The sequence below is a fragment of the Ornithodoros turicata genome, chromosome 10, assembly GCF_037126465.1.
Source record: "Ornithodoros turicata isolate Travis chromosome 10, ASM3712646v1, whole genome shotgun sequence".
NCBI lineage: Eukaryota > Metazoa > Arthropoda > Arachnida > Ixodida > Argasidae > Ornithodoros > Ornithodoros turicata.
Genome location: NC_088210.1, coordinates 10,168,380 through 10,190,536, shown reverse-complemented (window position 1 = coordinate 10,190,536; position 22,157 = coordinate 10,168,380). Strand labels below are relative to the sequence as shown.

The 22,157-nt window shown below is 46.5% G+C and overlaps 1 protein-coding gene across 5 annotated transcripts in view; it reads right to left on the bottom strand.

Annotated features, from left to right (window-relative positions):
* Positions 1-22,157, bottom strand: part of LOC135370188 (NAD(+) hydrolase sarm1-like) — a 90,696-nt gene that overhangs the window by 24,402 nt on the left and 44,137 nt on the right. The window contains exon 1 of one of the 5 annotated variants that reach the window (XM_064603892.1): positions 13,342-13,503. The exons of the other annotated variants lie outside the window; for them this stretch is intronic. Coding sequence (XP_064459962.1) covers positions 13,342-13,389 — 48 coding nt within the window. The 5' untranslated portion in view covers positions 13,390-13,503. Of the gene's footprint in view, positions 1-13,341; positions 13,504-22,157 lie in introns of those variants that run through there. 5 annotated transcript variants of the gene reach the window in all.

Genomic DNA, 22,157 nt, shown 5'->3' with positions numbered 1-22,157 from the left:
ACTTCGGTATATTCGCAATATTACGATATCCGCGTGGCGCTATATAAAAACGAGAAATCATTCGGCGGGTGCCTCTCTCGTGGCATATTTTAGTGTATACGCTAATGCAAATTGGAGCAGATTTACACGTAAGGTGTTCCGGGCGACATGCTGCAAATTTTGACAACGTGGGGTTCTTTTGACGTGCGCCGGAAATCTCCGACACACGGTGCTGCTCTCCCCACCCCTTCCTCTTTCTTTTCCTTTTTTTTTCTTTTTTTTTCTTTGTTACGGTCCTCGGCAAATGTCGGAAATCAGGAACCCTGTTGACAGATCGCAAGCAGCACGACCTAACATGAATGGACGGCCTTGGACCTGTATGCGCGCAGTGACAGCACCAGCATTGCTAATTTCCCCTCGAATGCGCAGTGGGGGGGGGGGGGGGGGGGGGGGGATATGCGCGGCTTCGCCAAAACGCGGAGTACCTGCCTGCAGAACGAAATCATTACGAACTGCTGTGGGCTCGGCTTTGGTCACAATTACTGCAGCTTTTAGAGTACAAACTGATGACAATTACCGTGCATGGTAGCCGTACAGAGCAGGTATATATATATAGGGTCATAATAGAGGAGTGTCACACATTCCTCGACAGTTCTTGTAACATGCATTTTATCAGTCTGCGCTGCTGACTGCGTAAAATTTTCGCTGACATCACGTAACTTGTCTCGTTTTTCTTTGCTTTGCTTGTACATTTTTGCTTTAAGCAATAGTGAGTTTTAGTACCCAAGCTGCACAATGTACTGAAAGTCGAGTGCAATAGAAGTGGACGGTGTCATATATTACCCATGTCACTGTAGTGGAATGTCATACATTATCTGTATCCACTGTGCATACAATCTGCCCCGATTGTTGTGCTGGCAACCAGGGGAATTCTCAATGTGGCGGAATAAAGAGTATATCGTGAACCTGACGGTGCGTGCTTCTCACCATATATCAAGCAACACAACGACAGTATGTGTCTTATCAATGTTCTTTAGTTTCACGAGTCCGTTCAAGGCCTTCCACCTACCCGACCATCCCTATTGCACTCGACTTTCAGTACATTGTGCTGCTTGGGTAGGTCATAAGCAGTCTACGAAATCGGTACAAGTGAAGCTGTCAAATCAATTATCGGCAAGGTGATGTCATAGGAGCCTCAAAGAAGTAAGCCCAAGCAGCACAATGTACTGAAAGTCGAGTGCAATGGGGGTGGACGGTATATGTCTTATCAATGTTCTTTAGTTTCACGAGTCTGTTCAAGGCCTTCCACTTAGACCCGTCTAGCCCTATTGCACTTGACTTTCAGTACATTGTGCCGCTTGGGAGGTGATTTGGCTTATCATGTTTCCAAACATCAACATAAAAGGTACAAATCTGCCACAAAATCCTGCTTCCGGATCACCCCTACTCCAAAGCAAAAAACTCGCAATGACAGTATTTAGACCGCTGACAAATTAACACGCTTTCCAACCCGGCAAAAAAAAAGGGGGGGAAGAAAATCATTACCTAGCGATTTTATCGCATACTAAAAAGTCCGATAAACGCGATAAATTCGAGAGATAACGACGCGGTGAGTACATCCGCTCATCCATATTACATAACAGCAGTGATGGCCACTAACTACTTCTACAGTAGTTTAACTATAACTACTAACTACTTTGCAATGGAGTAGTTTAACTAGTAGTTAGACTACTTTTCAGGGGAGGTAGTTAAAACTACTTCTTTAACTACTGGAATGTAGTTTAACTACATCTATAACTACTTAACGTTGTCCATCAGCACCAATCCCATTCTATAGCGTTCTTAGGGACCTAGATATGAATCGCAAGCAATGATAAAAGTGAAGATTTAGTGTGCACATGCACGGCACAATTGCTCTGCACCTCCGTTCTCATCAAACATGTAGCTCAAGGTAAAAGTCGGAAACACAATCGTGCCGTAAAGCTTGCGGCAAAATCGGAAGTAGTTGGCGCCTGCAGTAACCTAACTACTGTAGTTAACTGCTCGAAATAGTAGTTTAACTAGTAGTTGCACACTACATTTCTGCAAGTAGTTGATAACTACTTTTTAACTACAATCAGATAGTTTAACTAGTAGTTTAACTACATGTAGTTAACTACTGGCCATCACTGCATAAACCGGCCTCGGTGGCTCAGTCGGTAGCGTGTTCGCCTTCTGATCCCGAGATCGCGGGTTCGAACCCGGCCGAGGACGCCAGCAACTTGGTGGCAGGGTACAAGTTGCTTAGACACGCCGTCTTCCGCGAGGGACGTTAAAATACGGGGTGCCGTGTGATGAGCTTTCATCGCACGTTAAAGAACCCTCAGGTGGGCAAAAGCAATCCACAGACCGACCGCCGTGGCGTCGCTCATGATCTCAGTTGTCTCGCGACGTAAACACCCAATTATTAAATTAACACGCTTTCCAACCCGGCAAAAAAAAAAGGGGGGGAAGAAAATCATTACCTAGCGATTTTATCGCATACTAAAAATTCCGATAAACGCGATAAATTCGAGAGATAACGACGCGATGAGTACATCCGCTCATCCATATTACATAACAGCGCGGAGAAGAGAATACGACACAGGTACGTACTACCTTGAAGACGCCGTGTGTCGCCGTCCAGCGCAGCATCCCTCTGAACAGGCGAAGGCGCGCAACTTCCGTCATGGTTCCTCCGTCGCCCACCAATGTGTCCAGTTCAAACCACGCGGCTCCCGAATGAGTGTTTGTTTGCGAGAAGGAAAGGCATTTCCCGAGACCGGAAGGTATGCGACCAGCAGGATCTTTCGGCTACCGGGAGGAACGACTAATTGTCGGCTCCGCTATATGGAGACGAAAGTGTATCCGGTGCCTTCAGTGCTGGCTCAGAAGGTGAACCTTACGTACGGAATGCGTCACATCCGGATTAATGATGATTGGGTAGTATTTCGGAAGTTCTTATACGCGTCAATGTGTGCACACAAGTCTTCTTCGTGTATTGAATAAGAAGTGGGTCGGCACCTGCTGTTCACTCATATGCTACCCAACAACACCGAATATCCTCTGGATGTACGAATAATGTCCGAGGGATGTCCCTCGGATATCCACCGGACGAATTCATCAGGACATTATTCGTACATCCAGAGGATATTCGGCGTTGTTGGGGCTCATATTCATCTCCCGCTCATTGTTTCGTTTCCGTTTGCTCACCCATGCTCAGATTGAGCACGAGTGAGTTCTGTCGAGGTATGATGTACACTGAGATGAAGCTGAAGGCGAAAACTGCTAAAGGAGCACGAGACGGGACAACGAAACAAACCCGGGTCTGTGGGGTATTGCAAGGTGGTCGTCACTGAGCCGTGCTACAGGGACCGTCTGGTGTCCCATTGCACCCCTTCGGAACGGCTGTGTGGTCTCCGTCACGGGCAGAACAAATAACGTTGTTGTCTAACGCCATTCGGGACCCGAATGGCGTTATCTACGGAGGTCGTGCAACACGTCAATTTGTAATGACATTAAACGCAATCTTTTAAAAACTTAAAGGTTATTGAACAGGTCAAACGAGTGCATGTACTATTCTGAAATTTTACAATAGTAACTTTATTTTCACACACAAACGTGGTCGCGTAAAAGCGATTTCCCAACTGGCAGCCAACTCGAAACAAACAATATCGCATCGTTGTTGCATCGAGCCTACGGTCAGTATATACTCGTCAACGAATACTCGTGTATCCTCACACTATGAAATAATCTTTTGTTGCACGGCTCGAAGCCGTGCAACTTTGCGACTTTGTGCAGGAATAGAACTTACTCCGCGTATAGACCATTACAGCGAGAGTAGACATTTACTCGGCGAATGAGTTGTGGCGATACCATTAAGAAGAAACTGCCGTTCAGATAAATGCCAATAAATAGCTCTGTGTGGCATCGAAAGAACGACATTAAGACAAAAGGAAAATGTGACCTATAGTGCCCATGTGGCAGGGGTATTATACACTGACGGGTTCCGGATTGTGCTACATCCGAAAGGAATCTTCTTTCCGGAAACGCCTTACGGGGAGTCCAAAAGAAATATCGACAAACAAAGAGAGAGAGAGAGAGAGAGAGAAAGGAAGGAAGGAAGAAACAAAAAAAGCTGAAAGACCACGAATTCTTTGATCACTCACCTCGTGTGAAAAATTGCGAGGCGAACAGGATTAACTAATTTGAAAACGTCTGAAATACGGAAACACCCGAAGATTTGCTCCTTCTTATGCCCTAGTTACACTAGCGCTCTCGACCACGGTTGAACTCAACCGTGGTCGACTTTCATCTGAGTTCCTCACCCTCAGCTGAGCGAGTCGACTGAACTGACAGACAAGATGGCCTCCTCCACAGATGGCCTCCTCTAACCCACGACATACTAGATTATAACGACCATCATGACCGGCAACCTCAATGAAGAGCCCGTCCGCACAATCCGCTAGGGGTGCTACTCATCGGTCCGCGAGATCTACGTCACGATTGGACAATGGAAATTTGAATTTTGAACGCGCAGAAGCGGACGTACGACTACCGTAGCAGACGACAGCAACAGCTCCTACGAAAACGTGTAGAATGATGATGATAATTAACTTTTTTAGAAAGAAGAATCTCTCGTGGGACATCCACCGCTTGTACAAAAATACAAAGGAAAGCTGAAGTACAAAGTATGGCAGAAATTGAGGAAGCAATAACAGGACCGATGAGCAGCGCTGCCGCTAGCTTCCAAATGCGGCGCTGGGAATGGGTGCCTATTAAAGTCCCTGGATCGCTCTTTGGGAAGTAGCGACAACCCTTCCCTCGCCCTCTTTATTTTTCTCTCTTTCACTCCTCCGCCCGCCATGTTCTTCCCAGGTATCGAAGCCGGTTCGGTTCGCTGATACATCGTCTTGCTAGCCGCCTGCTAATTTCACTTCAGCAGACCGAAATTTTGTGTATGTGCATGCGTTTTGAATGCTAAACGTCCTTGGCTTGCTTTTGAACTCCCAAATCAGAAGTAGGAGCATGCCGCTTAGTGTTACAGCATGATGAAGAACCATTTGGCTGTGCAGTGAAACGCTTGAATGAAAACCAAACGAAAACGTCTTCGAAGGAAGGCTTCTTATCTATTTCTCGGAAGTGCTGTTTGCCAGTCCTGCACGACTCTGTTTGCTTGTTAGGAAGATGAAAAGACAAAACATCTGCACAAGCATGACCGATAGTGACTCTCTGTAATGCGTCTGCTAGGGAATTATAGGGAACCTATAGCCTTTTCGTTCGTTTTTTCCAGTATCAAACAGACTTCAACCTCAACTACGCCAAACTTATTTCATTTTCTGCACAGCGTCTTGTAAGGAGGTAGCTGTTCCAAGTAATGCCCCGGTTTACCGTAATTTTTCCCACTAATGTCCCTATGCCTGGCTACTATAATTTTCCCACCCTCAAGTATGAGGAAAAAAACACACTTATTTGGGTTTCCTGATAACACAGCTGCAAGCCTCATGCTAATTGGAACGGCCCTGAAAAGGGCCAACTTTCATTTTTGCGTAGTGCGCTGGATTTATGCACTCCTTCGTCAGGCGTGGAGCAAGCTTTAGTTCACTTTCTTCGTCAATTTCGATGAGTTCTTCAACGCATGAAAGGGAAACTTTGTTTGTGGGAAGGCTGTTCTTGATGACCACATCACTCGGTATATATATTTGTTGGCCGCGTGATGAATGGTTTCTCAACGGCGTATCTGCATGGTGTTCTCGAAGAGGAGGTATACATGGAACAGCCGCCCGGAAACACAATGCAACCACACAAAGTCTGTAAACTGCACAAATCCATCTATGGCCTGAAACAATCCGGAAGAACGTCTCAATGGGGAACGTCAGTAGAGAAGTAGAGACGGCGGCTTGGACCACAAGGATGAAGACAATGACACTGGTGCTTTTCATTGGCTTCAAGTTTTTTCGTCCAATCTTGTGCAGCCACGCCTTCCCCTTGCTACTTCTTTACTGCTTTTCCCCATTGGAACGGCAAACATTGCCTGTCCTGTTTCAGGACGACTATTGCACCCGAAGGCACAGCAGCCAGTCATTTTCAGTCGGATGTGACAGGCGATTCAACGCGATAGTTCGGCCTTCAAAAACTACGCGCAAAGAGCACGAACGCGCGAACTGAGCGAGGAGCGAACTTGGGAAGATCATGGCGGACGGAAGCAAAGCGACACGGCGGAAGTGGCGCAAAACTACCACGTGAGCGCCTTCGACCAACGAACGCTCCCTGTCGGCGCCGCAAGGGTTGTCGCTACTTCTCAAAGAGCGATAGTGCCTATGACATGGTCGTTACAATCTAGTAGTAGGTCGTGTTCTAGCCACGCACTACTCCGTGTTTACTGTTGGCGGCGACAGTACACGTATACTTTTTTATAGATAGCGAACGGAGGTTTTATTATAAATTACTTTGTGAACTTAACCATGATTTAATGGACCGGATGGACGGTATTATGAGCCGGACTATGTATTAATTGTGATTATGTTCTCCGTCACGCTGTGTGTGCCACTTATACAATCGTTGATCGTTCCTTGTTCTGAGTGTGAGATGCCTGATATATCGACCTCGGATAATATATTATCCGAGGTCTCTGTAATAGTGGCCGATTCCAAATCATTTTTGCACAGCGAACCGACTTTCTGAATTTGCTGGCGAATTTGATGAATCCGAATTTAAAAGAGATATTTGATTTGACACGGACGGATTTGACATTTCGCACTTCCGTGAGATCAGTGCATCTGCAGGGGGTTTAACAAACCCGGAAGAAGCATGTCTTCACCCGGAGCGCCTTGGCTGAAGTTCTGAGCCCAGTTACTCCGAATGGGTGTAACCATGCAGACCCCCTTCCGAGTTCATGACACAGCCGGACGCTATCAGTAGCAAACAATACAGGCACCCCCACACACTGTGAAAGTTCAAATAAAAACGAAGAAAAAGTCTCCCGGGCCTTGGTGGTTTATGTCGTGCAATCTTGCGTATAGATATCTCGTTGCATGTACTTCCATCATGTGTCTGGGATGCGAGCAAGTGATGGATGCATGATCCATCACTCTCGCAAGTGATGGATGCATCATCCATCACTTGCAGCCATCACTGCTATATGGGATGCTGAGCATCCCATACCGCATTTACAAAGATGTCGCCTGGTATTCAAGGCATGTATTATACATTCGCCAAGAACCACCCGTGAAAGCATAACCGTAATCCCCAACAACACCGAATATATCCTCTGGATGTACGAATAATGGCCTAACGAATTTGTACGTCCGATGGATACCCGTCAGACATCCATGGGACGTACGAATCCGTTAGAACATTATTCGTACAGCCACAGGATATCCGGTGTTGTAGGGGATAGCCGTTATGCAGTACGTGGCCGCACGCCAGCTGCCTGCGCAGTGGGTCCTACTCCTATATTGCGATTCATGGGCCATACAGTCTCCAAGCCATAACATCATTCTTGGGAAGTGGCTGTATGGCGCCAATGGTACAGTACATATTCTCATCGAATACAAGAAAACAGTTGATGATGGCCATTGGCTGCTTACATACAGCATCAGTGGATTCCTGGACATACTGGCATACGGGGTGATGAAGCTGCAGGTGAGATAGCAGATATCGTCGACGCGGAATATATGTCACCCGGTGATATATTTCAGGTCAGATGTGAAACACAGGTGTTAAAATTGCTGGCGGAGGACATATGCAGAAGGCAACGGTTACAGGTCGACAGACGTTCATCCTTGCTTCACCAGATTGACCCGGAGCTGAAATTCTGTGCTCCGTCCAGCATACCGCGACCTTTGCGGGCACTTTTGCAACTTTTGGTCAACAGTTTCTCCACAAAGTCGGCAGGGCTATAGTTCAGCAAACTTTCCAGAGTGTGCATCTGTGAAAAACACGGCAGACATCCTTATGCATTGAACAATATATGCATCCCAACGAGTTCGATATACTCAAGGTGCTCGGTGTATGGGGAACCCAGCTCTCGTCAGTTTTATAGTGAGCAGATATCGAATCTGTATTTTAGGACCGCGCGTTCTTGGGCATGTGTTGTCGAGTTCCTCGTTCCTGTTATAGTTTCTTCCCATTTCCTTTCACTTCTATAGGGGATGCAACTATGCATGTGCACATATACAGTTCGGTGACAGCGGGAGGCGGGGTGACGTTTTTCTATTATCGTTTATTATTTTTATTTTTCCTTTCTCTGGGGTTCATCCATTTAGGGATCCTTTGTGGGAGTAGCAAAGCAGCAGGCGGACATCTTCTGGAAGAGAGTATATGTAACTACCAGATGACTAATTACCTGACATTCATTATTTAGCTTTTTAATTAGGGGAATTTCCTGCAAAAACGAGATATATAGCAGATTGAGATAATATCCTCGCTGAACGCCATTCCACGTTTAAAAATATCCCGAGACACGCACGTGCATCAAAATATCCATCCCTGAATTTTGATATGCAAATGAGCCGCAACCGAAAGAGCGCGCATCACCCTCGCCGACGTAGGGTTATTGGGCCAGCCTGAGCGGCGCCTATACTCCAATCATCTCCACCGCTCCAAATCACGTGGCCCTCTGACGTAAAATGAGCGCTGTACTCCCCGCGTTCCCGGTCACCGCGGTTTCAGTTTCGGCTCATTTGCGTAACAAAATTCGCGGATTGATATTTTAACGCACGTGCGGGTTTCCGGAGTTGTTATACGCGAAATGGCTTACAACTATGACAGTCTACAGTCTACAGTGACGCTCATGGCAGAGCGTCGCACGTTCAAGACACGTCTTCACACTATACGCTGAAGCTTATAGGGGAAATGGAGCTGCAGGTGCCCACCAGGGGGACCACATGGCTCCAGACACCAGAGCCGTATATTATACGGCTTTTAATATACGGCTCTGCCAGACACCATCCAGTTAAGATGAAGATGAAGAAGTAGTCTTTCAATCTGCCACATCGCTTTAGCACAAAATCCACCAATTAAAAAGCTAATTAATGAATTTTAGGTAATTAGTAATCTTGTGGTTGCACACTTTCTACGAAAGGATGTCCGCATGACCGTAGAACTCAACTGCAAGAGCAACATCTATGCTACTCTCATAGTTTTTTTTTTTTTAATAAAAATTCTGGTCAGTCTTACGTGACGTAACCTTGCACCTATATTCAAACTGAAACTCAAGTAATAGCCGCTATTTGGAATTCATATCAGCCGATTATTTTCGTTTCTGTTTCCGTTGCGAGCTCTTCGGCAAAATACCGTTACCGTTCCCTGGCTGAGAGCCTAAACAAACGTCACATACTTTCATACGATGTACCGAGCGAGACCTAATGGTTTGTAAAAAGGACGTCAAAATCTGCGACTGCTATATTCAGGCGATCCGCTAGGGGCGCTATACAGATAGGCCGGCAAGATCTTCGTCATAAATGGACAATTAAAATTTGAATTTTGAACGTGCAGAAGCGGACATGACCGTATAGCAGACGACAACAGTAGCAGACGACAGACAGCAACAGCCCCCGTGAAAACGTGTAAAAAGATGATAATCAATCAATCAATTATCCGTGGCATTGTGGTTAGGATGATCGCTTTCCCCGCCGAGACTGGGATGTGACACGGGTTCGAATCCCCGCACCAGCTGTGCTGTGTGAGGTTCTACCCTGGGTTTTCCGAATACTTTTTTTAAACGAATGTCGGCACAGATCCCCCTGAAGTCGGCCCAGGACGCATACTAACCCACTCCTTCCTGCTGTCCTCTCTCCATCTGTCCACATCTGTACGCCGCTCATAGCCACAGTTCCTTCGCGGCGCTAACACGAATTTTTAAAAATCTACGTAATAAATTTTCTTCATATATAATAACCACTTTACAATTTTTGCAAGAACGCATGTCCCATGGGATATCCACGGCTGCAGAAAAATCGTAGGGTCCATTAAAGTATACAAAGTATTATATTAAATATTATATAAGTGTTGCAATTATTATTATCGCTTATAGCGATTGAGGAAGCAATAAACGGACCGACGAGCAGCGCCACCGCTACACTATAAGGTCGTGATTCAGAGACGCCGTGCAAAATATTTCAATGAACTTCGCAGCCAGTTACTTTTTCTATTGAATTTTGACACATTGTGACACTCTTTGTTTTTAGTGCCTTGAGACTTCGCTTTTGCTGACAAGCTCGGTGATGATGTTCTCATTTATTCTTTCAAAGCGTTTCAAAGCGTCGAGGTTAGTGTAGTTTCCCTTTCTTTTATTAACAACGCGTCCTGGAGTAGCCAGTCCCGAGTGGCTCGAGACTACCATCTCCATTTTTTTCTTTTAAAATCAATCAATCAATCAATCTATTGAATTTTATAGCCAGCGCCTCCGGTGCTGCCGTGACGCCACGCGATAGTGGTGACTCCCTCTGTCCTTGCAAGCAATCGAGACACAACATGTGTTTTATCACATGACAAAACAGCCCTCAATAACTCTTATCTCGGTCACACACCCTCGTGACGCTCGCCAAGGTGCGATAGCTAACTCTTACATCACCGTGACAAACAGAATTGCATTTGCTAAGCGCCATTTGTGTTCGGGTTTTTGCATTTGCTTCCTGTTATTTGCCTTTTGGGCTTTGCATTTGCAAACTGCTATTTTGCTAACCGCTATTTGCCTTTTGTGTTTTTGCATTTCCTAAAACTACGTATTTGCCTTTTGCATTTGCTATTGCCTTTTGGGCTTTTGTATTTGCTAACTCCAATTGGCTTTTGCATTTACTAACTGCAATTTGCCTTTTGCATTTGCTAGCTGCCATTTGTAGCTTTTTTTTTTTTTTACTAACTGCATGATATTTGCCATTTGAGTTTTTGCATTTGCTAACCGCAATATGTCTTTGGGTTTTTACATTTGCGTCCTGCTATTTGCCTTTTGGGCCTTTGCATTTGCTAAATGTAATTTGTCTTTGGGTTTTTGACATCTGCTTCTTGCTATTTGCCGTTTGGGTTTGCATTTGCTTCCTGCTATTTGCCTTTTGCATTTGCTAACAGCTATTTCCCTCTTGCGTTCGTTTGCTGTTTGTTGCTGTTAGCCTTTGTACTTGCCAATGCTACTTGCACTTTTGCTAACCGCTATTTGCCTTTTCGACTTTGCTATTTGCATTTGCCAACAGCTATTTGGACTATTGCATCTGTCAACTGCTATTTGCCTTTTGCATTTGCTAACTGCTGTTTGCCTTTTGGACTGTCCGTGCATACTGCTACTAGGCTTTTGGGCTTTTCCTAACTGCTATTTGCCTTTTCGGCTTTGCTATTTGTATTTGCCAACTGCTGTTTGCCTTTTGCTAACTGCTATTATTGGACAACCGCGGGTGACAGCGTTGACACAACAAAAAGTAGGTACGCTACAAAATAAACGTTTGCAGCATCCCATATTCGTCATCGGAGAGTTTTCCCTCTGTACTGCAGCGGACGACTTGAGAAACTTTCAGATAGCTTATATAGAGCCGCTTTGAACTATGGGAACTCGGTTATCAGAAAGGATGAGGTCTCCAAGCTATTCCGATTTCTCAACTCTCTCGGCAGATAGTCCACGAAGTATCAAGGTCAGCGAAAACGAAACATGAAGGACTGCTCTTCCTTCCTTCCTTCCTGATGACAATAGTAATATCTCAGGATGTAATTGCGTAAACGCGGTTGCGGAACTCTTTTGCGCGGATGCCCCTCAGGGATGGGCAATATTTAAATACGTTGTAATTAAAATACTATTTAAAATATAAATACATGTATTTATATTTTGTATTTAAATACAGACTAGAAAAATTTATTTATAGTTATATTTAAATACCAATTTTCGGGTATTTATTCTTGTAAATACTTTATAAATACCCCTAAATGCAGTATATACTGACTCCTACCCTAAAATTTCCCTGCATTTGACCTTTCGCGAAGAAGGGCGAGTCTGGGGCACAGTTATACCTTACTTGCGCAGCATACGCATGTGACAACCATTCTAGATGGGGAGTTTTTCACTGTTGTTGCAGACAGCGGTCGCATCTACTCAATTACCTTGTTGTACGATGCACCTGTGGAGATGCTGTTCTCCTTTGCGAAACTGATCGTACAACTGAACATAAGATGCCTCAAAGATGCAGTCTTCGAGAAACTTCAAATATTAAAATCGTCGTGATAGTCTAACAAATAAATGTTACTATTGCTTGCTGATTCGTCATGACGATCATCATTATTTCTGTAATCCAGGATGCCATCTTCCTCGAAGTATTTATGGCAGTAGTTACGGTATTTAAATACTGTATTTATATTTTGTATTTAAATACTAATATTAAAAAGTATTTATGAAGAGTATTTAAATACCCCTTTCAACAAAGTATTTTGTATTTATATTTAAATACTCAAAAAATGTATTTATGCCCATCCCTGATGCCCCTACATATCCATCGAAACCCGACGAGCCCTTGTCCCTAATGCTCGTCAGGGGACCAGGGATGCCCCCCCCCCCCCCCCCCCCCAACAGGGTGTGCACAGCACTTTCCCCGTTTTGTTGCCACTGGCCCCTGAAATTTCTGACATTTGCCTAACACAGTTCAGTAGCCCCGTCGATTTCTGGGAAGATCGTCGGAACGAACAACATGCGTGATTCGATATATCTGTTCGTCTCGAAGTCATTCTTGCTTGGCAGTAAGTAAGGAACGACGTTGGCTATTGGAGTACCTACGGTAGGTTTGCCAGATACAGAACCTTGGACACACCTCCTGTTCGAGCTCTGACGTCAGCGAGCGGGAGCTTCGGCCATTCCTACGGGTTATCGAATGCACGTGACTTTCCGGCGGTCAGCGTCCGCGCAAGGCAAAGCACCTGCCGTGATCACTTTCGGTGTTCGCGAAGCCCCGAAACTGAGGTTGGTTCGAGGAGAGAAGTTCACGCAGGAAGCGCAACGTGAAATCACCCCTCAATTGCAGTAACACACTTAGGACATCGCGATACAGGTATCCCGATGAGATATTGTAGCTTTGTGAAATCCTCACACTTGTTAGGCATTCTTCACGATGATAACCACTCATTTTGCCTCATTCCTACCTCTCAAAGGTATCAGTTAAGAAAACACATAATGTAAGGCAACCTTTGTGTAATTCACACGTTTGTTTCGCATTCTTCGTGATGATAACCCCCTCATTTTTTTTTTTTTTTTCTCTCAACGCTTATATCAGTGACCTCAATCCACATTCCTCGATCTCCCGCTATTCGTTACCTGGCTCCCGGTACCACCCGTCATACAACAGATTCCTCACTGACAGCAGCTCTCACCTTCCACTTTCCCATCGCACCGAAGCCCGGATCGAGCACAGAGATCATGGCAGAGTCAGAGGTCCGCACGGCGACAACACATGGGAATAAATCCGGGGCACCAGAGAGAGAGATATGCGACGACCGCAGGAATGGGAGGCACGCGAACGACTGACTGCACTTACCGCTCCTTTAAAAGGGGAGAGCGACGACAAGCGGTGGGGGAACTACATACACGCGCGCGCGCGCGCCTCTCTCAAGGTCCCCGCGCCGGCGGCAGCTGGCCTCGAAACGGTCGCGTGCGGCACGCTGACACACACGCGTGAGAAGGCGGAGAGGGGTCGCGCAAATTAACCCCCCCCCCCCCGCGTAAACAGCGACTTTTTCTTCCCCTCTCTGCAACTGAGGTCAACCGCACATACATTCGACTTCTTTTTTTTTTTTTTTGGCCGCGCTTATTTTTTTTTATACCTTGTTAGCGCCGCGAAGCAACTGCGGCTATGGGTGCCGTACAGATGTGGACAGATGGAGAGGGGACTGCGAGAAGGAGTTGGGGGACAAAGGGGTTTAAGATGCGTCCTGGGCCGACTTCTGGGGGAACTGTGCCGGCATCCGTCTGGAAAGTCTTCGCAAAAACCCAGGGAAAACCTCAGACAGCACAGTCGGTGGTAGGATTCGAACACACCACCTTCCAGTCTTCAGCGCGACCTTGGCTAGCCGTGCTTGTACAATTCCTAATCATGTCGATGTGTATCGCAGCAGAAGGGTACAAATTCGACAGGAATTTTCGCACTCCACACACCACCCAAAGATCTTGCAACAGAGACACGAGCGAAGAAGAAAAAGAAAAAGAAACACAAGGGGGTAAAGTCCCAAAAGCTATGAGGTACGTGGGTCACATATACCCCCTGACGCAATTCCAACGCCCCCACTGCCCCAAAATGAAAGTTATGCACAAATCTCCGAGTATGAGTACCGTATTTTCACGCGTATAAGCCGCACCGCAGATGAGCCGCAGGACGCGTTTTTAGGAACGTTTTGAAAATTTTCCGGCAGATAAGCCGCACTCGCAGATAAGCCGCGGGCAATAGGAGACGACTCCTATGTGCGACAAATGAGACCATAGAGTAATGCCATAAACCCTGTGGTCCATACGCCGGGATCGGCATAGTGTACAACAAAGGAAGTCAGTTCTAGAGTTCTACCAAGATCGGATTGTGCCGTTGTTGGGCGCTTTTCATGTATTGACGGGTCAGTGGTCTTCCAGAAGGCATGAATCACTGTCACCACTTTCATTAAAGCTGCATGGGGGCAATCTACTTTAATGTGGACCCATCCCTGTTAGGCACTGTTCGTGCATCAGCAGGGCAGTGCTATTCCAGAGACACTGTCGACCCTTTCGTTAAAATCAGTGTATGGGGAAAATACCTGAAAAAAAAAAAAAGTCATCAGATAAGCCGCACCGGTGGATAAGCCGCACAGCGCCCATGAGAAAAAAAAATCGCGCATAAGCCGCGGCTAATACGTGTGAAATTACGGTAGTATACGTGATTACTTGCGCTAGACATAGTCGCATACTACTTATAACTCTCATGCCGGAGCTTTTAGAGATAAGAAGCAGAAGGTGGGGAGCGAAGGAGGTATTTTCAGACGGGGTTCCACCTTGAAATGAAGCGGTCACAGCCCCACCGACGACATCTTGTTGCGACAAGATATCCTAGTGCCAGAGGTTGGCGCGTAAAGGTACAACACCTGCGCGCTGTGGTTTGCAACCACGTGCTGCCTACACGCGCCAAGCGCACTGTGCCGGCTGTCAACGACGACGCCAAGGCTGAGATAGCCATATTAATTCCGTAAAGCAGCAATGGTTTGCTGTAGAGCCCTGCGCGGATAAGATTTTTGGCATCCGCATACGACCCGCATCCGCGAACACGTTATCCACATCCGATCCGTATGCGCGACATACACAACAGTTTACATCCGCATCCGATCCGCAAAATAAAGGCCGCCGGAAGAATGTTGGTATATTTTCGGATGCCTCCATGCTGTCACGGAAGGATTCACGACGACAAGCAAAGGTAAACCCTTCAGTAAACGCGATATGGAGAGACTTCTGGAACGCGTGGAACGCAACCTCGCCGATGCTCGTGGGGTTCGAGACGCCAGAGTGCCTTCCCTCCCGTCTTGGCCGTGCATGGCCAAAGGTGAACCCGAGGGTGCGCTCGCTGTCGGCTCGCAATACAAATAAATTGCTGGTGGAAAAATTACAGCACTCGGTATATCCGCATCCGATCCGCTACCGATCCGCTGCCTTCGCATCCGCATCCGACCTCGAGCCACCGCATCGGATCCGCACACCGCAAAAAGTGCTAAATTTTCATCTGAATCCGCAAGTATGTTGCGGATATCCGCTTCCATCCGCAGGTTGTGCAGGGCTCTAATTTGCTCCTCATGATGCGTATAGCTGACAGACAGCCAAATTCGTTTGATTCAGACCCAGTGTTGTGCGCATGCAACGTAAGTTTTGCCGCTGTACTTGACGAGCAATGCGCAGTTGGTGAACACTTCCACACAGTGTTACCAGTAATTTTCAATTTTAAGTTTCTAAAATCCTATGGGCGCATTTTGGACGAGAATTGTGACTTAGTGCTGAGGATATCAAATTGATTTTTTTTTTTTTTTTTAGATTGCAGCTCTATTGCTTCACGGTCTAGGTGGAGCTGTCATAAAACGTCATAAAAAATATTCAAAATATAATTCCTACGTCGAGCAATACTTCCGAAAAAGAAGCCTACTCCAAGTGGTCAGGAGTCCGCAGTGTGTACTTTCTAAAAGACATATTAGGACGCTATCTGACTTCTTATCAGGCGCCTTTACGCCGGGTTCATACTACCGTATTTGTCGTCCTTTTGCTTCAAAAATACGTTCCCGAAGGAAGTTGATTTCCGTAGATTGCGATTCCGGGCCCGTTTCGGCTCCGTTAAAAACAAGGCCCAGAAAAACGATAGCGCGAAATGGCTCTTGAACAGAACTCCGGCGATAACACCCTTCCAAGTTACTAACCGTCGTTCCGCGCACTATCATATCGGTGTAGCAACAACGTTTGCTTCTCCGCTATCAGCCGTTCTCGGTTTCAGACGACGGACCCAACGACGGCGATACCTGACGAGAATCTAATCAACACGTTCCCATGAATGGATTCGCCTCGGCTGTTGCTGGAGTGTTTTGCAGAGAGAGAGAGAGAGAGAAAGAAAAACTGGAGGGCACCTCTATTTTCACCACCTGTCCCAAATCATTCTAGAAGCGGCAGCCACTGTGACTCAGATACGTTAAAAATATCGCACCCGTTAGCACGATAGAGAGAGTCGAAGGCATCCACCGAAATTTCTTTTGTTGTTCCGTGTTAACCCTTTTCGGCCCTGGTGTACTAAAAAAAAAAGTACACAACAAAGATCTGTTTCGACGCCTCAATGAAATGGACGAAATAGGCAAAGAAGAAGTGAGAATATACGTAAAACATCCTATCCGTGTATTCACACGAGCGACATTCCTCCAGAAGCTGAAGATGCGAAAAGCGTCATAGCTTTCTGCTGTCACGTGAGCACGAGTGCTCAACGTTTTGTCTTCACGTACACTGCTAACCGTGGGGAATATCCTGCTACACAGCCACAAGATATTCCGTAGCAGACGACAGGAAAACACGCTGACGGTGTCGTCTGCCAAGTGTCGTCTGCTAAACGCGCAGTACGGCGCTCCCGTTATTCCGCACCGTGTGAATGCTCAACGTAACACGAGACAGAACTTCGGCAATGTGAGCAGTGTTTTCGCTTTTTCTTCCACTAGAATATTCCGTGAGGATGTCGCTCGTGTGAATACACGGATCCGCATATGCATCGCCTGTTGCGCTGCCTGGGAACAAGGGAAGAAGACGACGAAGAAGAATAAAGACGCCTGCGAGGGAAGCAGCGGGAAGTACAAACTTCTCGACAAAAACCAGACTTCCTTATCCCACTTCGAACCTGCTTGACACTCTTTGACAACTTGTGTGACACTCTGTGTTCGCGCGGTATCTAACATTATAAACCAATGAGTGTTTCTCGGTGCCAACGGCTCACCCTTTCCTTTCCCCCGTTTTTCTTTATGCTTTCTCCTGCTTAACGAACCCGATAATCGGGGTCTATACAGCGCATGCAAACGAAATCGATGCGAGAGAACTTTAGAACGCGCTAGTCACTAAATAAGCTTCGCTTTTAGAGTAACGACACTGAGGTCGAAGGGAGAGCAGGAGCGCCATCTTGTTTCCCCACCACACCGGTACCATCCCCAGTTGAGGATCAAAGACGACTAACGTGTTCGCTGTGAGAAAGAGAAGAGTGTATGATTGTCGCGCGATGATTCATGTATTGTCCACCAGGACCTCCCGAGGTTGTCAAGGTGCCGTCAAGGCCGTCAACCTTGATGAGTAGAGCTGAGCGCGGGTGCGGGTATACCCGCGGGTACCCGCATATCGTCACGATTTGCGAGTAGGAATTCGCGATCGCTGCGGGTAGCGGGCAAAATGCGGGTGAACCCGTAATGCGACCGCGGGTAATGCGGGTATACCCGCATTACCCGCACTCCATGGCCAACTAAGTGATCCCTCTCTGTCACACGCGAGCTCAGCAGTGCCCTATGTCGTTGGCCGTATAAATCCATGTGCCAGGCTGCAAGTGCTGGCGGGGAGTTAATGCAGACATATATGGCTCTCTGTTGAATTCCAGTTCTATTGGCATACGATTGAAGCCGTCCGAGACACGTAGCCAACACACATAATTTCCATTGTTTTAAAATAGAAACAGCAGTAAAGTGGACAAGGAACACTTCCCCCTGCGGGTCCCAATGCGGGTATGCCGGTATACAGACAGCACTGCGGGTGCGAGTGCGGGTCGCCCAGATTAAATTCTTGCGGGTGAGGGCCACACATTGCGGGTACTGTGCGGGTGCGGGTCCAAGTCTGCTTACCCGCACTCACCTCTATTGATGAGCTACTTGCAAGAGAAAGGAACATTTCACCTGCATACGATAGATGGCGTCGTGCGCTAAAGTGCGCGTGCGCGTTGCTACCGTGGCGCGAAAACAAGATGGCGCATGCTCGCTCTTGGAACTCAGTGTCGTTACTCTGAAGCGAAGCTTATTTAGTGACTCTAGAACAGGCTTCCCTGCTTTGAGAAAAAACACACACAAAAATTGACATAATAACTTTCTTCGCCGCATTCGCGTTTCTTTCCCGTTTCTTTCTTTTCTGTTTCTTTTTTTTTTTTTTTTTCTTACGAGTGAGGTAGCGATGTACAAACCACGCCTTCTCGTTTTTCGTCCGCAGCTTTTGTCACTGCCCTTGTATTTCTTTGATTATCGCGTGCTCATACTGTCAAGCGCGTTAAAGGTACCGCACGGCGTATAGCTTGGCAGTGTGTTGCGCGTAAACACATCGCAGCTGGCGGAGCACCAGTAGTTTATCCAGAATCGCAAGGACGGGGTATGGGGTGTAAAAAAAAGAAAAAAGCATGGGGATCAGGGTCACGTCGCGAAAGATTTCGGGACGGGGTTAAGGGGTGTGGGTGAAGGGGATCCGGATAAATCTCTGCAGAGCAGTCTTCATATTTTTGATTTGCTAGTTAAAAAATGCGGGAAAAGTGATCGGGGGGAGACGTCCGGTGGGAAATAACCCACAATTCGTCGAGCAACAGTGATATATGTTCCCGATAATTGCCTGCTGCTTCTGATGGCCACGTAGCCGACTTTGTTTGTTTGTTTTGTTTTAGACCCACTGTTCTGAGCGTGCAAAGTAGTTTTCCCGCCGCACTTGACGAGATATGTGAAGTTGGTGGCAACTTACAAAATTGCAGATTTCCCGTAGATTTCAATTTGAATTCCGTTTAAAAAGGTATAAATTCAGTTGGGGGGTGGGGACTTATGATATAAGTGCACTGAAGGACTCAGGCTATCGATTGGATAAAGCTTCTGATTGATTGATTGATTGATTGATTGATTGATTTGTAAAAGAACAAAATGGAGATGTTACTTCCAAGCCAATCGGGACTGGCTACTCGCCAGAACGTGATCTTTAGGGCTTTAGATAAGCCTTCTGAGATTGCGCGGCTGTACTGCTTCACGGTATACCTTTAACCAGTGACATCAGAAGCGTAGATATCATGGAAAATGCGCCCGACTAGAGGTCGTTGCGGTCTTTGTGCGGGGAAGTTCGAAAGAAAAAGGGGAAGGCTGGGATCGGTACAGTATATGGAAGCATGTCAGACAGACCGAAGAACGGAGACTCTCATGGGAACGGAGCAGATAAACAAGTCTATGTTGCCATGGCAGTTCAATGCCTGGCATCAAGTTCGAATCGTTTCCTCTTGAACGTTGGCCCCATCACCTTCATCAGTCCCAGGACAGGTGTCAAGTGGCCGATGTTTATTGACCCCACGGACCGATCGGTTTACGTCGGTTTACGTTGGCTGCGTCTGGGTGGAATCGCAAAGAGGCAGTTCCGGTCGTCGTGATTAAGCTGCCCTCCTTGAACGGAAAGCGAGAAAACGGAAAAACTTGCTCACTGCCAACGCCACCTATAGATGCAGAAAGCCTTTTCTCGTGACTCATCTCTTTCGTTCGCCACGTGGCATTGCAGAGCCGCAATGTCGTCTGCTTCAGCTAATCGCCGCAGACGACTTTTTACCTGTGGCTGCCCATTCGCCTGGCGACGGCTTGTTTCCATAGCAACGGCTGCCGAAAGTACGTCGTCAAGTCGTCGACATTCAATCGCTGCTCGCAGACGACAGTGGACCGTCTCCATGGCTACGACGGCTGAAAGGTCGTTCGTGATTGGCTACGGTCGTTGAAAACACGATCCTGATTCGCTGACTCTTAGTTGTTACGTCACGTCGACGAGTAAGCGGGCTTTCTTCATCTAGGTGGCGTTGCTGGAGCACTCTTTGGCTACACGTCACGTTATTGGTTCACGTCATCAAAGTGACGCGGCTTTCTTTGTCTAGCTCGCGTCACCGCTCGAGCCGTGACGTACGCGTCAGGCTTCGTCAGGTGGGAAGCAAGTACTAGAATAGAGGGCTGCCCCGCGCGCTGCAACCCAAAATGTGAGCACCTTGCGATTGCAGCACCATCAAGCGGTAGCTATACGTAGTGTTCATTTCAGGCACAAAATTCTTTTAATTTCAAATAAACACGAAATACACAAGTTTTGATACCAAATATCATCGTTGCATTTACAGCGCACTAAATGAGCTGTGTTTCTTTCTTTTCTTTTCCGTGGTTCTAGCACACGGGCAAGAGCTCGCACCCGCGCGTGAGGGTCAGCAAAGTCAGGTTGGGGGCGAGTTCTGGTGTACGCGCGCTATTTTCGAAAAACAGCATGCGCCGTTTTAGTTTGCACCTAGAAAACAGTCACCTGAGGGGCGTGGTATAATACCTCTGGCACGCGGACAGTCTTCAATTGTCATTGAAGCAGGCTGGCACAAGATACTCAGAACAAAAAAAAAAAGGGTATTTACTGAGTACCGGGCCACAAAGTAACTGAGTAGAGTACTAAACACCCATTCTTGAAAAGTACTTCAGGTAGAGTATTAAATACCCTTAAAAGTAACTCGTTACTTTCGAGGTACTTTGACGTCACAGTTGGAATTCGCTATCAAAGAAATACGAAGAGCGTGAAGTTGAAAATGGCATTACCGAAAAGCTTTATTATCTGCCACTATATTATCTACTGCTTTTCAAGATTACTACCTGACAGCCTGCCTCCTCTTTTTAAAAACACACGTTACACACCCAGTATACTGAACAGACGCTCTGGTAATTCGAACGAATGCTCCACCGAGAAGCGACAGAATTTATACTGCCGTTTATTCGCTATACGACTTTCGGAACCGGTCTTCTCTCCTGCCTGCTAAGGGTTTGCCCGCATATCCAACACATCGCCTCACGCATGCTCCGAAACCTGAGGTGCTGCACGATATTTCTTCCCAAAATGGGACGTGGAGTGTTCCGAATATTTCAGACGCTAAAGTATTTGTATATACAGCACAAAAGCGTCTCACGTTCAAGTCACCTCTGACCACATATTCGAAGAAGAAGCGTATTGCCGTCTGCTGGGTAGTGATGGGGACTCATACCTGGGTACATTACTTCTAAAATGTAATTAAATTACATTACTCATTACTGCAATTGAAATGTAATGAAATTACATTACAGTTACTACGAAAAAGTAATGATATTACGAAGTCATTACTGCGGGCTTATAATCGTACCGATGTTGTGGATGTGGAAATTCATTGTGGGCGTTGGAATTTCTTTTACCTCGCCAGTTGCCAACTCTCTTTCTGCCAAGTGCCAACACAGAACACAGACTCGATTCTTTTGTAAAAAGTAATGAGTAATGTCATTAAAATTACTGCCCAAATGTAATTAAATTACATTACAAATTACATAATATCAAAAGTAATGCATTACATTACAAATTACCAGAAAAAGTAATCCATTACTATACCCAGGTATGGATGGGGTGTATCACCCCAAACACCCTGCCCTGCCCCCCTCCCCTGGATGAAATCCCGGAGGCGCCTCTGCTTCTATGGGGTCTTTACATAGGAGAGAGGGATGTCCCCTCGTTTCCCTCTCCCAAATGCACTACCAAGGGTACCACTGCGGAGGGTTGAACACCCAGAACCTCGCACCCCCTGCTATACGCCAGTGCAGCGAAGTATCTTCAAAGTAACTTGGAGAATGAGTAGAAGTTATTTTTAAAAAAAAGTATTCGAGTTAGATTACTCGCAAAAGTAAGTAAGAAA